A 16,646-nucleotide genomic window follows, 5' to 3' on the forward strand; every position below is an offset into this window, starting at 1 on the left:
TGGTCAGGTTCGGGTCAGAGCTCCAGGGGGCTGTGCCTGCTGGGCTCTCCAGAGGGTTCCACATCCCAGTTGTGCCCCAACCCCGCTACGGCACCAGCCGTCTCCTTTATGTGGGCAGACTGCAGCTCTTCCAGTGGACAGGAGCGGGAGAGCTGCATCCTTCATGTGATGAAATCCGAGGTGCAAACAGCCCCAGGTGGGGCAGAGCCTTGTGAACACTGTCACGTCTGAGCAGAGGTCTCCTAAGCAGCTGGTTCCAGCACCTACACTCTGCTGTCGCGGTGGCTGCTTTGGGAAGGCAAACCAGAAGGTCCCGGTTTATGAAAGCACTGGGGGCAGGACGGCCCCCGCTGTTCTTCTTGAGGGGTGCAGGTGTTGCAAAGGGGACATCTGACCCTGCAATGTCCTCCCCCTTCAGCCCTGCGGACAGTCCCAGCCTCTCGCCCTCCCACCGCACTCGGCTCTCCTCAGGACAGCTTGGAAACGCACCATCCCCTCAACTCAGCTGCCAACTTGAAGCCAATTTGCATTGGATAATTATTTTCAATTAAGTGATAACAATCGTGTTCTGAACAGAAATAATCTTGTCCAAAGGCCAAACAGTTTATCCCGTCTCGGAGATGAGGCTGCCGCTTTGTGCGCGCCCACCGGCGCCAGCGCCGTTATCGGCCCCGCGGTGCCGGGGCTTCGGCTGGCCGCCAGGGACGGCTGCGTGCGGCCGCTCCTGCTGGGACCCCTCTGGCTGCACCCCCGGGCCCCCGCAGCCTTCTGCCTCCCCGCCAGCGGACGCGTCTCTGCACATGCTCCCCTGAGGAGCCAGGAGGTTTTGCCACGCCTGTGGCGTTATCCCGGTGTCTGGATGGAAACGAGCCGCTTTCACACGCAGACCTCACCCCAACACCTCTCTCCTCCTCCGGCAGTCCCACACAGAGTGGGCACGCACTCTGCACAGCAAGGGGCAGCCACCACAGCTGGAATTGGCCTCGGCTCCTGCCAGCCACCCCAAGAGGAGACTCGAGGGTACTGCCCAGCAGGCTGACACCTCTGCTCAGCATCCTCCCTGGCGAGGAACCCGGTCTCCGGAGGAGCTGCCCCGGTGTCCGCAGACATCCCTCGGCTCTGGCTGTTCTGTGACAGTGTCCGTCAGTGCTGGCTGTTCTGTGTGGGCCAGTGTTCCTTGCTCTCCAAAGTAGTACCAGCCTCATGTACAGCCAGGGCTGGTGACAGTCCCTGCAGAGTTGTGCCTGTCAGCTGTCAATCTCTAACTCTGCTGTCACTGGAAAGAACAAGTGGGGCTGCTACTGCCAAAGCACAGCATCAGCCAGACCCTTTCCTGCCCTAGAGGGAGAAAAGGACCACCTCAACCAAGGCACCTGCCAATCTGACGGGAACCACATTGGCTTGGCACTGGAATTGGGAGGCTCTGGCCAGCTCCAACACAAGAAGGAGGAACAACGGTGGAGGCAGCTGCCGTCCTTAGAGGCTCCAGCCCAGCTGCACCAGGATCTGTGCAGGGCCTGGAGCAGAACCCAGGACTCTACCATGGCCCATTCCGGGTGGCTGCCCCATGGCCTCGCACCCCTCATCCCTCCACAGCCGGTGCAAGGCAGAGCTGGCACTGGTGGCTGCGGCTCAGAGCCTGCTGGGGGCCAGCGCAGGCCGGCAGTGGGGGTGGCTGGACTCATGCGGATCTCTGTACTGCACTTTCCTGGAAGGAAGTTGGGGTGGGGGATTGTAGGGCCTTTTCAATCTGCCAAAGCCCAGTCAGTTGGGAAGATTGGAGCTCCAGCAAGTGAAAAATAGCAAATCCAATATCTTTTTAGTGGTGTTTTTATATTCAAATTAGACATAATCTCCATGAATAAAATTACTGTTCCCAAAGGGATCATGCCCAATTTAAATGTATAAAATGTCATTAAAAGGGCGCTGGCTTGCTATTAAAATTTAACTCCAGCAAACCCCCAATGTCATTTGTATTATAGTTTTACAATTAAGCCAGAGATGTTGGAAATAATAGTTTTGATGTACAATCTGGTACCATACAGTAGGAGCACATTGTTCCTCAGAAGCTGCAGCCGGACCTATCGCTGGCAACACGGCCACCAGCCGTGGCTCCTGGGGACAGGGCGCAGCCGTGGCGCTGCTGAGTGGCAGCCGGCTGGGAACAGGTCCGTGCCCTCCTTCCCACTCACAGAGCCACCTGAGAGAGACAGCTGCAGAGGAGATGTGGGCCTGCTGGAAGGACCCACACATCGGTCTGTAACCTCCTCTGTTTTGGGACCATGCCAGGCAAGGGATGTGGATCCCTTTCCCCTTTCCCGGCTCTGCTCTGGGTTTTCCCCAGCTCTGCCACACCAGTGCTGTGTGCCGTGGCCTCCTTCTGTGGGGAGCTCAGCACTGTTCACAAGGGTATGTCATCCCCACAGGGACCATCCTGAGGGCTGGTGGAGCTCCAGAAGTAGCTGGGAGCAGCAGCAGGAGGAAGGAATGCAGCAGAAAAATGCCTCCTTGGGGCCATGATTCCCTGTGCCAGGTAGTTACTTCATCTTTAACCCAGCACCAGTGTAGCTGGTGGGAGCTGCTGGCTGTTTTCCACACGGCAGGGGAGGGAGATCAGGGAGATCAGATTTACTGGGTGTTCTGATCACAGCTTGTGAGCTTTCAGACATGCTGGATGTCCCTCAGTCATCAAGAGACCTGACAAAGTCTGTCCCCACTCTCCCTGAGGGCTGGAGACTCTGCTGATCCCTCACTGTCATGTGCCACAGTCCCAGGGCAGAACCGGGTGATCCTAGGAGGTGACAGCCACCAGAGGAATGGCTTGGCCTGTCTGCTCCAAACCCTCATGGTTCTGCCCCAAACACTGGTGGTCCTGCTCCCCTCCTCTAGACATGCTTCAGCTTTTACGGTTGAGACGATGCGAGCAAAATTTCCTAAAAGGTTTGAGAACACAGAGCCCCAGTGAAGGCTGGCAGGAGCTGACTCTTTGGTCACAGAGTCTGGAGCCTGCACTGACTATGGACAGCTGAAACTGGGCCTCTTCGGCTGGGATCTGCAGGGGAAAAAGAAATCTGAGTGACCTCCCTGGACTTTGCCCACCTGGTACTGGCAGTCATCCTGCATGCACATGGTCCCCCCGGAGAAGAGCTGCTGCCTGGTCCCATGACCCCCAGACCTGGCACCAACCACCCCCTGGAGCCAAAACAAAAACCTACTCCCTGGAAAGGGGTGGCTCAGGAAGAATCTATAATAATGTACCAAATAATTACTGCGCATTAAAGGGTATAATGCATATTCAAACATGCATTTAGCTTTCAGAGCAAGCAGGTGGGTGAATACGCATGTTATAAAATACACTTATTTAACTAATGTGCAATTAATGGGGCAAAACAGTCAAAACTATTTATTACTTCTGGGAACAGAACACCTTTCCAAGCATTTTAATTACTGCAGCATTATTTTGAAAACAAAGATCCCATTCAGTCTTTCACATTCTCTCTCTTTTTCCCTAAAGAACAGAAAAGCTGTGTTAAAACCTATCACTCCTGTGTGTAGAAGGGAAATGCTGAGCAAAAAAGCATGCAGAACTCTGGGAAGGTTGTGATGGAACAAACTACTGCAGCAGGGGAGAAGTAAATAACCCTAGAAAATAGATCTTACATATGCAATATCTATTGTATTATATTATATATATATTATACAGAATTTGCAAAAACCAATCCAGCTTCTAGACCCACTCTGGCAAGCTGGAGGTGCACCCTGAGGGATGTGCAGTGGAGAGCAGCACCATGGGGAGCAGTGTCACAAGGACTCTGCCCAGCACTGGCACAGGGACACAGCGAGTGTGGCACTGACAAAACTTGCCCTCCTGGCCAGGCTGTTGGCCACCCCCCGGCAGTAAGAGGTCCCAGGCACATGCCTTTGGTGGCTTCTGTGGTGGCACCACAGCATCATCCCCTGCCAGCCTCTTCTCCTGTCGCCCGTGTGTCCTTGTCCCAGGTCCTTCCTGGAGCTGCAGGAGCACACCCATCAGCCTGCAGAATGGGGAGCACTCATCCAGGACGTGCAGGCCAGCCACCCCACGGCTGCAGATGGGCAGTCTTCCCCGTGTCCCCATGTCTGTGAGGGTGAAGGAGTTCCCCAGCACCACAGTGTTCTTCCATTACTTGTTACATGGAGAGGCTGCTGGAGCAAACAAGGAAAAAGCTTCTCCTCTGCATGACTGAGCTGCACAGGCCAAACCAAAGGGTGTGCCCTGGGCAATTCTTACCTGGATTTCCATGTTGAAGCACAATTAGCCATGTAATAAACTTCATGTTGTCACTCCTGGACCCTTTCTGGACACAACCCCACAGCCATGAGCACCCTGGGGACCCATATCCCACTGGAGACAGTGGGGAGCATCCCACGCCGTGCTGTTCTGCCCCTCACTGCTCTTCCCTTCTGCAGAGGGACACAAGGCCCAACCAGCTCACTGACACCCGCAGCAGGGCCAGCAGCATCTGAAGTCCAGGTAGGGCAGCCACAGGGCACAGCCTGTATTTCCCCAGGGTTCTCCTTGTGTGCAGGGCTGCTCCAAACTGCCTCTGCCTGCACCCAGAGACCCAAATCCACCCGGTCACCCCAGAGGTTCCTGCTCGCACTGCGCCGCCCCGAGCACCTTCTGCACATCCCACCCACAAAGAGAGCTTGGCTTCCACCAACAGGGAAAAGCAGCCACTTAATTAAATACATTTCTTTTCATTTTCAAGGAGCTTTCTAAATTTATGCTAATAGCTGAGTGCTTCTGAGTCATAGGCTGACAACACACTGGGTCATATTTTGCATTAAAATACATGAATCCAAAATGGAAATATTGGCAGATTTGGCATCCAGCAGTCCAATGGGGAAATGCCCTACCCGAGTACTTCCAACAGTATATTGCATCTAGAGCGGGTCAGAGTGTGGGCCTGGCTGCTCACACAGCACATGACCACATGGAGAAGGTCCCTTTTAATTTTTAAAAGAAAAGCAGTTTAATCATTGTGAGGAACTATACCTTCAGGGTATCATTTCAAAAATACAGGCAGAGATTAGGAGGGATTTGTGAGATTGTGTTTATTCCCAATTTAAGTGCTTTCCATAAATTAATTATAAAAGCAAGCCCAAACCAGTCAGAAGTACACTGGGAAATTCTCAGAGTGCTAGTCATTTTCATGCACTAATATTCATGCCATCTGCCTGCCTTTTTTCTGCATTTTGTCTAAATACTCTGTGGTTATCCTCGTCCTGCTTTCCTCTGGTGCGCCTTGTCCCTCTCCCCCTTGCCCTGCCGCAGGTACTGCCCCAAGCATACTGCTAGGCTTTCACTGAGAGCATTAAAAAGAGGAAGTTGTGTTTTGGCAATTGGGTTTATTCCCATTTATAGGATTCACCAGTTGTCCCGGACAAGCTCTCATCCCACAGGCTGCATGGGGCAATAAGTTTGATATATGGCCACTGTGAATTCACTCCAGGCAGAGCTTTGAGCCTTCTTTTAAAGGCCTCTTTTAGGAGAGCATTAAAATATCACTCCTTAAAATAGCATCATTTCAGTTGCTCCCAGATACAAAATCCCAGCTATCCCTTATGGAGCATTAAAGAAACCAGTGTGGTTGAAATCCCTAATGGGAACAATATGTTTTTCCTGCCTACAGGAAACCTCTGCAACTGCTTTAAATGTAACCTTGTGGCAACAGTCTGACAGCCCAAGCACTCTCCTGCCCTGTAGTGAAGGTGGGATTTCACCTGGCTGGTGGAATGCTGAGCATGTCAGGGCCTGAGGTGGCAGCAAGGCACACGGGGACGTGGGCACAGAGGGGCACGGGTGGAGCAGGGACACAGGGTCCAGCAGGGGCAGGGGAGCACAGGCACACTGGGGATGTGGGCACAGTAAGGGCGACAGGGGACACAGGTGCAGCAAGGACACAGGGATGTGAGCACAGCAAGGCAAGTGGGAGCAGCACCAAGAAGGATGCTCCAAGGAGGACAGGGTGGGAAAAGCCTCTGTGGTTTCGGGCCCCAGCTGGGTGGGCAGCGTCCCTCACGTGCTGCTCTGGTCCCTCTGCCCGAGGAACTGGTGGGGGTGGCAGGATTACACCAGCCCTGCCAATGCAGGCTCTGTGGCACAGCAGTGGGGCCAGCCGGGCACTGGGGGCTCTCCCAGCCTCATGGGGAAGAACGATAGTCCGCCAGCGATTCATCTCACGCCAGGACAGTGGGTGATGGTGAGGCAGTGATAAGGCTGATGAGTGAGGTCCCACACTGCTGGGGATGCACTGTGGTGCTGCCAGGCTGGCTGGTTCCAGCTCAGAGTGGCCCCTTCCTGCCAAAGATTGCTGGTTTTGTCAGGAATAAACCCAGGCAGCGGCCATACACCCTTGCCCAGCCAGCACTCCTGGCATCCCTCTCACAGCGCCAGGAACCCCATCTGGGAGCAGGTAGGGAGGAGGGACACAGACACCCCTGCTTGGGTGGTGAAGAGGAGAAAGGTGCTGGAGGGAGCAGCAGCACATCCCGCCCCTGCCCTGTGGCATGAGAGGATGGCTGAAGGGCGCTGGGGGGGAACACCAGCATGGACCCACTCGCTGGGGTGAGGGGCACATGGAGCCACTGGCACGGCCCTGCTGGTCCCCAGCTCCCCCTCCCCAGCACCACTGCTCGCACACAGCTTTGTCCCTGGGAACCCACAGCACATTCTGGAATGGGAGTGCAGTCCTGCCCCCGAGCAGATTACCGATTAACCGGGTGGATCCCAGCAAACAGGCTCTGGGAAGGGGACGACAGACTGTGGGCATGAGTCCGGCCGGATTTGGTCCCATCACCAGTCCTGAGGGCTTCTCCCATCCAGTCTGCATAGATCGCCAGGAAATCAGCCTCCATCACTGCACACCCTAGAGAGCCACAGCTCCTCCTCAAAACCCAGGGTGGGTGGGACAGGGTGCGATAGCATGGGTTAAAGTGGGATGGAATGGGATGGGATGGGATGGGATGGGATGGGATGGGATGGGATGGGATGGGATGGGATGGGATGGGATGGCTGGGCAGAGATCAAACCATTCTCTGGCCTTTTGCAAGGGGCTGTCACACCTCCACACTCCCATATCCTCTGGAGAGCTGCCATCTCTGCCTGGGTTGGCTGGTGTTGCCCTTCATAGAGGGAAAGCTGGTGGTTTTTTCTGTCCCACCCTGACATCAGTCAAACTCCAGCTGTACCAGAGAGGGTGTCCTTCCCACTTGGCAGCAAGAGGGGGAAAGGGAGTGTAGGGGTGTGGCAGCCACACCTGGGTGGTGGAGAGGTGTGGGAGGGTAATGGGTGTCCCATTACCCATTCCTCTCCCTCCCTTCCAGCTCTCTTTGAAAGAATTTCAGTTTCTCGGAGCTGGAACGGTCAGGTCTGCCTGGAACAAATCACAAGGTGCAAATGGAATTAGGCATTTACATATGTGTGTGGGTTTTATCCAGAAAACACCAAAAAGGGAAACAAGGGGTAGTTGTCCAGAGCCAGGGGGACCCTGTGGCTCTGCTGCCAAGGGCCCCTGAGAGATGCAGTGCAGGAGCACAGAACCATGACCTCACCTTCAGAGGGACTGAAGGGCTGGGGGCTGAAGCCACGGTGAAGGAGATGGTTTACAGGTGCTTTTAAGTGATAAAATCATGCTGTGGCCAGAATTGCACACTTTGTTTTGTAAATAAACCCTCTCTGGGGGTCTCCATCTCCCTTGTGCCACTGGGGGCACTGGCCCACAGCTTGGAGGTTGCTGAAGTGTCTGAGGGAGTGACTCCACCACATCCACTGGGACTGGGAAGCAGGAATTGGAAAACCCCAGCAGGACGAGCCTGGAGGTGTCACACTGGAGAGCAGGTACTCCTGACACTAATCCCTACCTGATCAGGGAGGGAGATAAGGTGTCGGCTCGGATGATACCCAGCTCAGCAGCATAAAATAAACTTTCAAGCAATTATTAAAAAATAAAACCAATTCTGCTGGCATAATCTGACAGCCTGCTGATGGTACATCATGATAAAGGGAAATCCCATCCAGAGCAGCAGAACAAATCCCACATGGAGCAATATTCTGGTATATATACTTCCAACTCCATGTTCTCTCTGCCCACAAATGTGTTGTCTTTACCTGTCTGTCTCTGTGCTCATTCCAAGAGGCAACATGGGTGTGTTAACTATGGAGTTCCCTTGGGTTCCCTGCCCTGTACCTGCAGTCACAGAACGTGTACGAATCAGGTCTCCAGACAATTTAAATCTGGGTTAATTAATGAGCAGGTTCTGTTCAGCATAGTGAGAGGCAGCAGTTGACCCATCTGTAGCCTCTGGGACACCCCAAAGCTGCCACCAGAGGCTGTGTGGGGGAATTCATGCCAAAACAGCACCCGACGTGTGTACACACTCATATATGCAGGTGTGTACTTATGCACACAGGTGTGTGTGTGTGTGTGTGTAAGAGTGCGTGCACGGGTGTGTGTGCATGCATGTGGATAGCACAGCACTGAATCCATTAGGCTGGAAAAGAACTCTGACACCACTGATCCTCACCCTGTCCTCAGCCCGGAGCACCGAGTGCCACCTCCAGCCCTTCCTTGGACACCTCCAGGGATGGGCACTCCAAACCTCCCTGGGCAGCCCCTGCCAAGGCCTGAGCACCCTTTCCATGGGGAAATTCCTGCTGCTGTCCACCCTGAGCCTGCCCTGGCCCAGCCTGAGGCCGTTCCCTCTCCTCCTGTCCCTGTTCCCTGCGAGCAGAGCCCGACCCCCCCGGCTGCCCCCTCCTGTCAGGGACTTGTGCAGAGCCACAAGGTCTCCCCGAGCCTCATTTTCCGGTGCAGGGACGACCACAGCTCCGTGCGCGACCCCGCGGGGCCGGGGCGGGGCGGGGCTCCGCGGTGCGGTGGGTGGACTGCTCCGGGCTGTTCCGGGCTCTGCTGGTCTGTCGCGGTCTGTCCCAGGTGTCCCGCTCTGTCCCGGTCTGTCCCGGCTGTCCCGGGCGGTGGCGGGGGCGCGGTGGGGCCCGGCGGTCGGAGCGGCCATGTCGGTGTTCGTGACGCGGCGGATCCCGGCCGAAGGGCTGCGGGTGCTGACGCAGGCGAGCGGGTGAGCGCGGGGCCGCCGCAAGTCCCGGTGCGGGTCCGGGTGCCGGTCGGTAGCAGTGCTGGTTCGGGTTCCGGTGCCGGTGGTGGTGCGGGTTCCGGTGCGGGTCCCGGTGCTGGTCCCGGTGCGGGTCCCTGTGCCGGTCCCGGTGCCGGTCCCGGTGCTGGTCCCGGTGCGGGTCCCGGTGCCGGTGCGGGTCCCTGTGCCGGTCCCGGTGCTGGTGCGGGTCCCGGTCCCGGTCCCGGTGCGGGTCCCGCTGCCGTTCGGTAGCAGCACCAGTGCGGGTCCCGGTGCTGGTCCCGGTGCCGGTGCGGGTCCCGGTGCCGGTCCCGGTGCCGGTGCGGGTCCCGGTGCGGGTCCCGGTGCTGGTGCCGGTGCCGGTGCCGGTCCCGGTGCTGGTCCCGGTGCGGGTCCCGGTGCCGGTCCCGGTGCTGGTCCCGGTGCCGGTGCGGGTTCCGGTGCGGGTCCCGGTGCCGGTCCCGGTGCCGGTGCGGGTCCCGGTGCGGGTCCCGGTGCGGGTCCCGCTGCCGTTCGGTAGCAGCACCAGTGCGGGTCCCGGTGCTGGTCCCGGTGCCGGTGCGGGTCCCGGTGCCGGTCCCGGTGCCGGTGCGGGTCCCGGTGCTGGTGCCGGTGCCGGTCCCAGTGCTGGTCCCGGTGCGGGTCCCGGTGCCGGTCCCGGTGCCGGTGCGGGTTCCGGTGCGGGTCCCGGTGCCGGTCCCGGTGCCGGTCCTGGTGCGGGTCCCGGTGCCGGTCCCGGTGCCGGTCCCTGTGCCGGTCCCGGTGCCGGTCCTGGTCCCGGTGCCGGTGCCGGTCCTGGTGACGGCGCGGTGCCGCCGCAGGTGCCGTGTGCAGCAGTGGGACTCGGAGGAGCCGGTGCCGCGGGCCGAGCTGCTGGCGGGCGTGGCGGGGACCCGCGGGCTGCTCTGCCTCCTCTCCGACCGCATCGACCGCGAGGTGCTGGACGCGGCCGGTGCGTGCGGGACCCCCTTCTTCCCCACCCCCCTCCCCTGGGCCCCCGGGACAGGCACGGCAGCGCCGATCGTGTCTTACAGGGCCCGACCTGAAGGTCATCAGCACTTTGTCCGTGGGCTTCGACCACCTTGCCCTGGACGAGATCAAGAAGCGGTAATGCTGCCCCTCTCCTCCCCTGCTCTGTCCCCCGCCACCTCTGACACCTCCTGCTCCAACCTTCCGCCTGCTCTGACCCCCCCCATGTTTCATACCCTCTCCCTACTTCTGCACCCCTTCCCCAACACACCCCACATCCCGCTAGTCCCTTTTGGCAGGTGGGCTTTCACAGAGCGTGGGGCTGGACAGGGTCAGCTACCTGCACCCCCCTACGGCTGGATCATGGCTGGGGTCACCCCAACCCTGCCAGGGCTGGAGGAGCATTTGGGTACTGGGGTGAGGCAAGGACAACCTGGGGAAAGGGTGTGGCAGGAGGGCTGAAAGCCGAAAGGATGTCCCTGGATACCTGGGACAGGCATAGTGCTGGCAGCCAGCCTGCAGATGCCGGGGAGCACCCCGAGGCTGCCCCAGAGCCCCGTCTGGCCTGGCAGGGGGATCCGCGTGGGGTACACCCCCGACGTGCTGACCGACGCCACCGCAGAGCTGTCTGTGGCCTTGCTGCTGTCCATGTGCCGCCGTCTGCCAGAGGCAGCAGAGCAGGTGAAGAGGTGAGTGCCCACTGTGGGTAGCCCCAGAGCTGTGCCACATGGGCTGGTGACAAGGGGCCGAGGCCAGGGCTTCATGCAGCTCACACCGAGCACCTGGGCTGGGCTCTGAACAGCTTTCCATGACACCTGTTCCTGTCCCACTCTCTCTGCCAGTGGTGGCTGGACAACGTGGAAGCCCCTATGGATGTGTGGATATGGCCTGTCCGACAGCACAGTGGGCATCATCGGGCTGGGCAGGATAGGTAAGTGCAGTTCAGAGAGCAGGTTTCTGTGTCTCCAGCAGTGGCAGGATGGGTTTGGAGCCTCACCTTCAACCAGGGCTACTGGAAGGTGTTCCTGCTGGAGGTGGGAGGGTTGGAATGAGATGGTGTTTGCAGTCTTTTCCACCCCAGACTGCTCTGGGACTCCGTGACTCAGCCAAGGTGGTGTCTTGGTGCTCACCTGGTTAAACTCCATGAGCACAGCGAGGGGAGCTGTGCAGAGCCTTTCCCAGCTGCTGTACTGGTGCCTCAGCCTTAAAGCCTCAAGTGCTTATGTGCTTTCACCACCTCCAATCCCTGCAGCAACCTGTACCTCCTGCAGGCCTGCAGTTAAACAAATGCAGTGGCAAAGTCCACGCGACACTCGGCACCATCCAGCTATGGACTTTGCCAGCAGGCAGCCATTCCTGTCCTTGCTCCCCAGTTTGCTCCCAAGGGCAGTCAAGGGTTCAGTGTCCATGGGCCCCTTTCCAAAGCACAACATCTCCACCCCCCCCCCCCCCCCACAGTCTGGGCTGGGAGCAGCCAGGAAGGAATGATCCCACTGCAGCAGCCCTTCAGTGGCTTTGGGTGCTGGTCCTCCGACATGTCGTGGAGTCACAGCAGCCCAACACCCTTCTCCCTCACTCCTAGGACAGGCAGTTGCCCGGCGCCTGAAGCCATTTGGGGTCAGGAAGTTTCTGTACACTGGCAGTGGCCCGAAACCAGAGAGTGCTGCGGAGTTTGGGGCTGAGTTCGGTAAGGACAGCACCAGGGCGGGGCAGTGTCGGTCGTCAGTCACAGAGCACCATGGCTGGGACGGCTCCAGGGACGTGTTGCTCTCAGGGTTGTCACCTGCAGGGTGGGCCAGTGGAGGGACAGCACAAGCTGGGGGATCTGGGGGGCTCCTGGGCGTACCCAGTGTGAGGGGGCAGCAGGAGAGGAAATGCCGTGTCCCAGACATGCCCCACAAGGCAGTGGGGGCTGCCTCCTCCGAGCCAAGCAAAGGCTGGACATGCAGGGGTTCATCAGACCACTGTGAGACCTGTAGGCTGCAATTGATCCTGCCATGGTTCCCCTTCCCTGTGTCCACGCGTTGGTGATTTTCTGTCAGTTTCATTTCCACAAGAAAGTGAACAAGGGCAAAATGTAACAGCTGCTCCTAGGAGGAAGGGAGGGTCTTGTGGACTGTCCCCACGGGATGAGTACCAAGGTGTCCTGCTGGCAGGGCAGGAGGACTGCAGCTGCCCCTGGAGTTTTGCTGAGGGAAGGTGTTGGCTGCAGTGGGATGTTTCTGTTTCTTCTCTCAGTCCCGCTCACCAGGCTGGCCGAGGAGTCAGACTTTGTGGTGGTGACTTGTGCCCTGACACCAGCCACCCAGGGGATGTGCAACAAGGACTTCTTCAGCAGGATGAAGAAGACTTCTGTGTTCATCAACACAAGCAGGTACTGGCAGCCCAGTCCCGTGCCTGGGAGAGCAGCTGTCGCCCTTCCAGGCTGTGAGTGTCAGGGGATCTGCTGGGCTGTGAGTCCAGACAGCGCATACAGCCTTCATGGCTGCAGCTGCAGGGAACATTTGTCCAAGGCCCCTTGGGACTGAGCCAAAGGCAAGATAAATATTCAGGGAGCACCCAGCTCTTCCCCCCACCGTGGGCAGCTGGAGCAGGAGCAGCTCACTGTGCTGGGAGGTTCCGGCACATCCAGAGAGGGTCTGACCTCTGCTTAGGCAGCCCTGGGGACCCTGTACCCCTGGGAGACTGCGGGACCCCCAGCAGTGACACCAGTCACGTTTGCCAGGGGGGCTGTGGTGAACCAGGAGGACCTGTACGATGCGTTGGCCAATGGCCAGATTGCAGCCGCTGGCCTGGACGTCACGACACCAGAGCCGCTGCCTACTGACCACCCCCTGCTCTCCCTCAAGAACTGCGGTAAGTGTCCGGGGGGTGGTCAGACCCCTCCCCCAGCAGGTGCTGCCTTGGGGGCCCAGTGAGAGGTGTGACAGGGACCTCTGGTCCCCATTTGTGCGCTGGTGCCAGTGCACAGAAGGACAGGCAGGTCAGGTTTGTGTAGGTGGGCTACTTTACAATGCAGGGAGCTGCTGTGGGCTAAACACTCCTCAACATGATGTCAAACAAGTGTTTTAATTTTCCAGAAAGCCATTGAGATAAGCTCAGTTTTAGTACCTTTGTGATAGCTCTTCATTGGATATGTGAAATTCACGGAGGATCCGATATCAGCAGGTGCATGAATGAGAAACCAATTCCCAGCTCAGGCCCTGCCCAGCTCTGGTATTCTGTGGGCTTCTGGGCACATACTGTGCTAGAAAAGTTTCCCACTGGCTAAAAGTGGGCTGCTGGGTTTGCCTGGAGGAGTCTTGGTCTTGAGAGCACTGCTAGGCTGGCAGCCTGTTACCTGGACAGTTCCAGGCTTTGGGAAGGTGGGACATTGGGCAGGTGGGGAGGTGCAGATCCAGGATTGAGACTTGTCTTCTCTGGAGGAGGGTGATGCAGGTGAGGAAGGATGGCTAGGAAGGAGTTTGCTTGGCTGGTATCTCGCAGGATGTGCTCCCTCCAGGGAGTGAGTGTTTTCCAGAGTAGGAAAAGTATGTTCCACAAAGAAACCATAGGGACAGCCATGAAAATTTGGAATTGCCCGTGACTGAGTGTCTCTTTCTGAAATACAAACCTGTAGCTGTTCTTTTATCTTTTTGCTAAAACTCACTTCTTAATGGTTTGCATTGGCTCTCAAAGTGGACAGTGTGAGGAATGATAAAAGTAGAGACTTTCTGGAAATATTTGCAGGACTTGGAGATTTGGGAGCTCTGAAACAAGACCTGGCAGGACATAATTCATGCACGTGTATTTACTGAATACATTACTTTTAACAGTCGTATTACATATTTATTGATACACAAATAACATCTACACAGATCCTGTACCTCTGACAGCCCTGGAAGGGGCTGCTGGGGGTGCGAGAGGTGAGCAGTGTCTCTCCCTTGCCCCTGCAGTGATCCTGCCGCACATCGGGAGCGCTACCTACGCCACAAGGAGCACCATGGCAGTGCTGGCAGCCAACAACCTGCTGGCCGGGCTGCGAGGGGAGCCCATGCCCCACGAGCTGAAGCTGTGATGGCCTGACCCTGCTCCAGCAGCGCAGTGGGACAGATGCCGTGTCGAGGGCCAGCCTGTGCCCCCTCCCCTCAGCCTGAGGAGGAGCCATTAAAGAGCAGCAGAGAATGTGTCTGCTCATGTTATTTGAGAACAGGGCATGTGGTGAGCACACTGCAGGTACCAGCAGGCCGGGGGAGAGGGGTTGGCCCTGGTTTGGGGAATGCTTGCCATGCTGGAACCACTGTAAAGGAGCTGCTGCAGCAGCATCTGTCCTCAAAACCTGGCTCCTGGGCAGAGTGAGAGGCCAGGAGTGCCTTACCTGGGCTTGTAGCCAGGAAGGGAGGAGAGGTGACAGCTTTGTCCATGCAGGCTGCTGCTGCCACAGGAGCTGCTGCCAGCCCACACATTAAATGGTCCTATGGAATCAGTGCCACTGCATGATCCTCTGCTTGAGGTGTCTAAAGAAAAGCACAAAACAGGCTTGTGCAGCTCCCCAGGAACCTCCACCTCTGCCTTTTGTATCCATAACCTATTCCAGGCACGGCTCCGAAGTGGATGGCAAGCTGGAATTCACTGGAAGGTTCTGCTACCCCTTCGTAGGTTCTGGCTGCAGCTGCCCTCGTTTTTCTCAGATGGCAGTGAGCTGTGTTGACGCAGAGGAGACCCTGAGCGGGACCCAAGCCTCCAGGTGCCAGGAGAGGCCTGATGGGCACATCTCAAGGGCTTTGGGGACTTACGGATCCTGCAGCCACTGTTCCACTTCCATAAATGGGGGCTAGAGCCTGGAGCCCATCTCTCTGTGCCGTTGATCACAGAATCATGGAATGGGTTGGGTTGGAAGGCACCTTAAGGATCATCTCATTCCACCCCACGTGCCAGGGGCAGGGACACCTTCCATTCTCCCAGGTTGCTCCAAGTCCCATCCAGCCTGGCCTTGGGCACTTCCAGGGCTTGGGCAGCCACAGCTTTGACGAGCCTGGGGTCCAGCTGGCCCATCCTGCGGGACGGGGGTGGATCTGCCCCCAGCGGTGCGCACTGGCCTTGCCTGGCCCCTCCCCATGTGCCCTCCCACCATCTGTGACTGTGTGGCAGACAGACAGCCCTGTCACAGACTGGTCACAGCCATGCAGTGCCACCCACCCCAGCCACCCCACAGGTGTCCCCACAGTGTGATGTGGAGGTCACTCTCACCAGTCTTAAACCAGCCTCCTTCCAGCTCCGAGTGCTCCCAGGCCTCATGCCAAGGAACATGCTGAAGAGCATGCCTGGACTCAGGTTCCTTTTGAGCAGTGGCTCTCTATCGGCTATCCTCCTCCTCCCTCCTCTTCCTCCCAGTCCCAGCGCACTGCTCCATGGTGTCTGGGCCCACACAGGAGTCCCTTTGGCATGTCCAGGTTGAACAGTGATGCCAGTGGCTGATCCACCCCGCCGAGGTGGGTTTGTACAGGTTTTCCCATCCCTTCACCCCAGGACAAGCCCCATTGCCTCACAGCCACTCGTGCCTTCTCCCCAGTGCCTTCACCCTGGCAGGGGACAGACAGGGAACCGGTGCTTTTTGGGGACAGCAGCAGAATGGAAGGATCAAGGAGGTTGCAATGGGCAGGAGGGAAGTGTCCCAGAGTGAGCAGCTGGCAGCACAATCCCGGTGTGGGGAGGGAGCCAGAACGCAGCACAAAGCCTGTGACCGGAGTTACAGTTCACCCAGCACACTCTGTGTGCCTCTTCCTGTCCCACAGCAAGTGTCCCTTGTGCTGGGCTCTGCTGGAATTTCTTGGATGCTAAATGAAGCACTCTCTGATAGCAGCAATGGCTGTTGGACGTTGCCCTGCATCACACCTGGGTGGGATTCTGATGCATTTATCAGTAAGTTCTGATTCAGGAGCACGGTTGATTGCCTTGTGCTGACCTGTCAGAAATAGTTCTGGAGGTTTGTAATCTGGACTGAGCAGGAAAGACTTGTGGCTGTGGTGGTGGGGAGGAAGGGAGTGTGCTCTGGGCATCCCAACTGGCTGGGGAGTTTCTGAACGACCCAGTGGAAATCAGGATTGACTTTGCTATGAACACCCAGGGCATGAGTCCAGTGGGGGATCTCACTAGTCTCCAAGACTTCTTAGTGTTGACACTGAAGATTCTGCTGTTGGTGAAGCTACTGTGATGCTGAGGGATGCTGACTGAGCATCCAAAAGGTTACTGTGATCCCTGATGGTGACAGTGACTGAGAACGACCCGGTGTCTGAGCAGCTGTGTCAGATTCCCTGGGTACATCAAGAAATAGACATGAGCTGGTGAACCAGCTGCTGCAGGGACTGGAGCACTGGACTCAGGTGTCCATCTCAGAACTCCTTTAAGACAAGCACCTCCTGCACCTGCGACATCTTCCCACAAGGAATTCAGAGAGCAGCAGTGACCATGGATCATGGATGTTACAGGTGCTGTGTAGGTATTATTTCATTAACAAAAGTAAGTTCTAACAAAGGACATAATTATTACCAAGGTCAGGT

The 16,646-nt window shown here is 57.4% G+C and overlaps 1 protein-coding gene across 1 annotated transcript; it reads left to right on the forward strand.

The window, feature by feature from the left end:
• The first annotated feature begins 8,922 nt into the window (after positions 1–8,922).
• Positions 8,923–14,273, forward strand: GRHPR (glyoxylate and hydroxypyruvate reductase). The gene is made up of 9 exons (XM_032097460.1): positions 8,923–9,123; positions 9,960–10,090; positions 10,173–10,245; positions 10,680–10,796; positions 10,950–11,038; positions 11,690–11,794; positions 12,346–12,481; positions 12,833–12,963; positions 14,043–14,273. Exons 1-9 carry the CDS (start codon positions 9,059–9,061, stop codon positions 14,162–14,164), a joined length of 969 nt encoding a protein of 322 aa, XP_031953351.1. The 5' UTR covers positions 8,923–9,058; the 3' UTR covers positions 14,165–14,273.
• The last annotated feature ends 2,373 nt before the right edge of the window (positions 14,274–16,646 follow it).

Source organism: Corvus moneduloides, chromosome Z (assembly GCF_009650955.1).
Source record: "Corvus moneduloides isolate bCorMon1 chromosome Z, bCorMon1.pri, whole genome shotgun sequence".
Taxonomy (NCBI): domain Eukaryota; kingdom Metazoa; phylum Chordata; class Aves; order Passeriformes; family Corvidae; genus Corvus; species Corvus moneduloides.